This window comes from Saprolegnia diclina, assembly GCF_000281045.1.
Source record: "Saprolegnia diclina VS20 unplaced genomic scaffold supercont1.43, whole genome shotgun sequence".
In the NCBI taxonomy this organism is placed as follows: Eukaryota; Oomycota; class Saprolegniomycetes; order Saprolegniales; family Saprolegniaceae; genus Saprolegnia; species Saprolegnia diclina.
Window position 1 is genome coordinate 194,933 of NW_008246110.1, and position 976 is coordinate 195,908.

The window sequence follows — 976 nt, forward strand, 5'->3', positions numbered from 1 at the left end:
CTACCAAGGCTGGATATTGATGGCCTTGTACCACGCTACTCCATTCAGTTGATAGGCAGTTGCGCTCATTGAAACACTGCCGACAACGCAGGAGCAACGACCAAGCGCGCTCCTTCGTCCTCTAAACGGGCAATATGGACGTTTGGCGTCGTCGTCACACGACACATTTTGGCTTCTCGGCTTGGGCGAATGAAGCCGAGGCGTCGGTCAGCGCCAAGGGAATAACCTTGGTCAGCGCTCACTACCGGCGCCCAAGTTTACCCATTCCGTACAAAACGCAGCGCTCAGTATGCTACAGCCGTTCGTAATAAACCTCGTGCTAAACGACGGACGCCAAGCAACACATTGGATTTCGCTCAAAATACCCCATCGTCTAGTTGTTGAGTGCGAGCTGGCGCCGGCCCATGGAGCGCTTGAACGCCTTGACGACCCGGATCTGCGTCCGGACGCGCATGACGCCGCGGCTCCAAAGCTCCTTTCCGCGCTCGGTCGAACCTTCCGTCGGCTCGGCGTCGCGGAGGAGACCCATGCCCTTGGGCATGTCCTTGGTCTCGATCAAGCGCAGGACAAGGCCGATCGGGAGCGACGCCGCACCAATGCCAAGGCAGATGAGCCACTGCGTCGACGAGAGCGGCTTGCACTTGAACGGGAGGCCACCAAACTGCACAATGACGACTTGGAGCGCGGCCTGGAGCACCGAGATGCCGATATAGAGCTTGTTGGAGAAGAAGCCTTCGAAGACGTTGAGCTCGTCGTGGATGCGGCGCGCGTTGACTTCGTTGAAGAGCTGGAGGAACACAAACGTGTTGAAGACCATCGTGTAGTGGATCGACGGGCCCGTCTTGTACCCCGACGGCACACCGAGGATGATGTCGCCATAGAATGTCATCGTCAAAAGCACGATGAGCTGGAAGAAGCTCTGGCCGACAATGTGCTTGGTCATCTTCTTGGAGATGAGCGGCTTGGTGCGCGGGTA

The 976-nt window shown here is 57.8% G+C and overlaps 1 protein-coding gene across 1 annotated transcript in view; it reads right to left on the bottom strand.

Annotated features, from left to right (window-relative positions):
- Window positions 1-256: 256 nt before the first annotated feature.
- Window positions 257-976, bottom strand: part of SDRG_11645 (hypothetical protein) — a gene marked incomplete at its 5' end in the record, with an annotated part of 3,318 nt that continues 2,598 nt past the window's right edge. Inside the window, one exon of the mRNA XM_008617693.1 lies at window positions 257-961. Coding sequence (XP_008615915.1) covers window positions 374-961 — 588 coding nt within the window. The 3' untranslated portion in view covers window positions 257-373. The remainder of the gene's footprint in view (window positions 962-976) is intronic.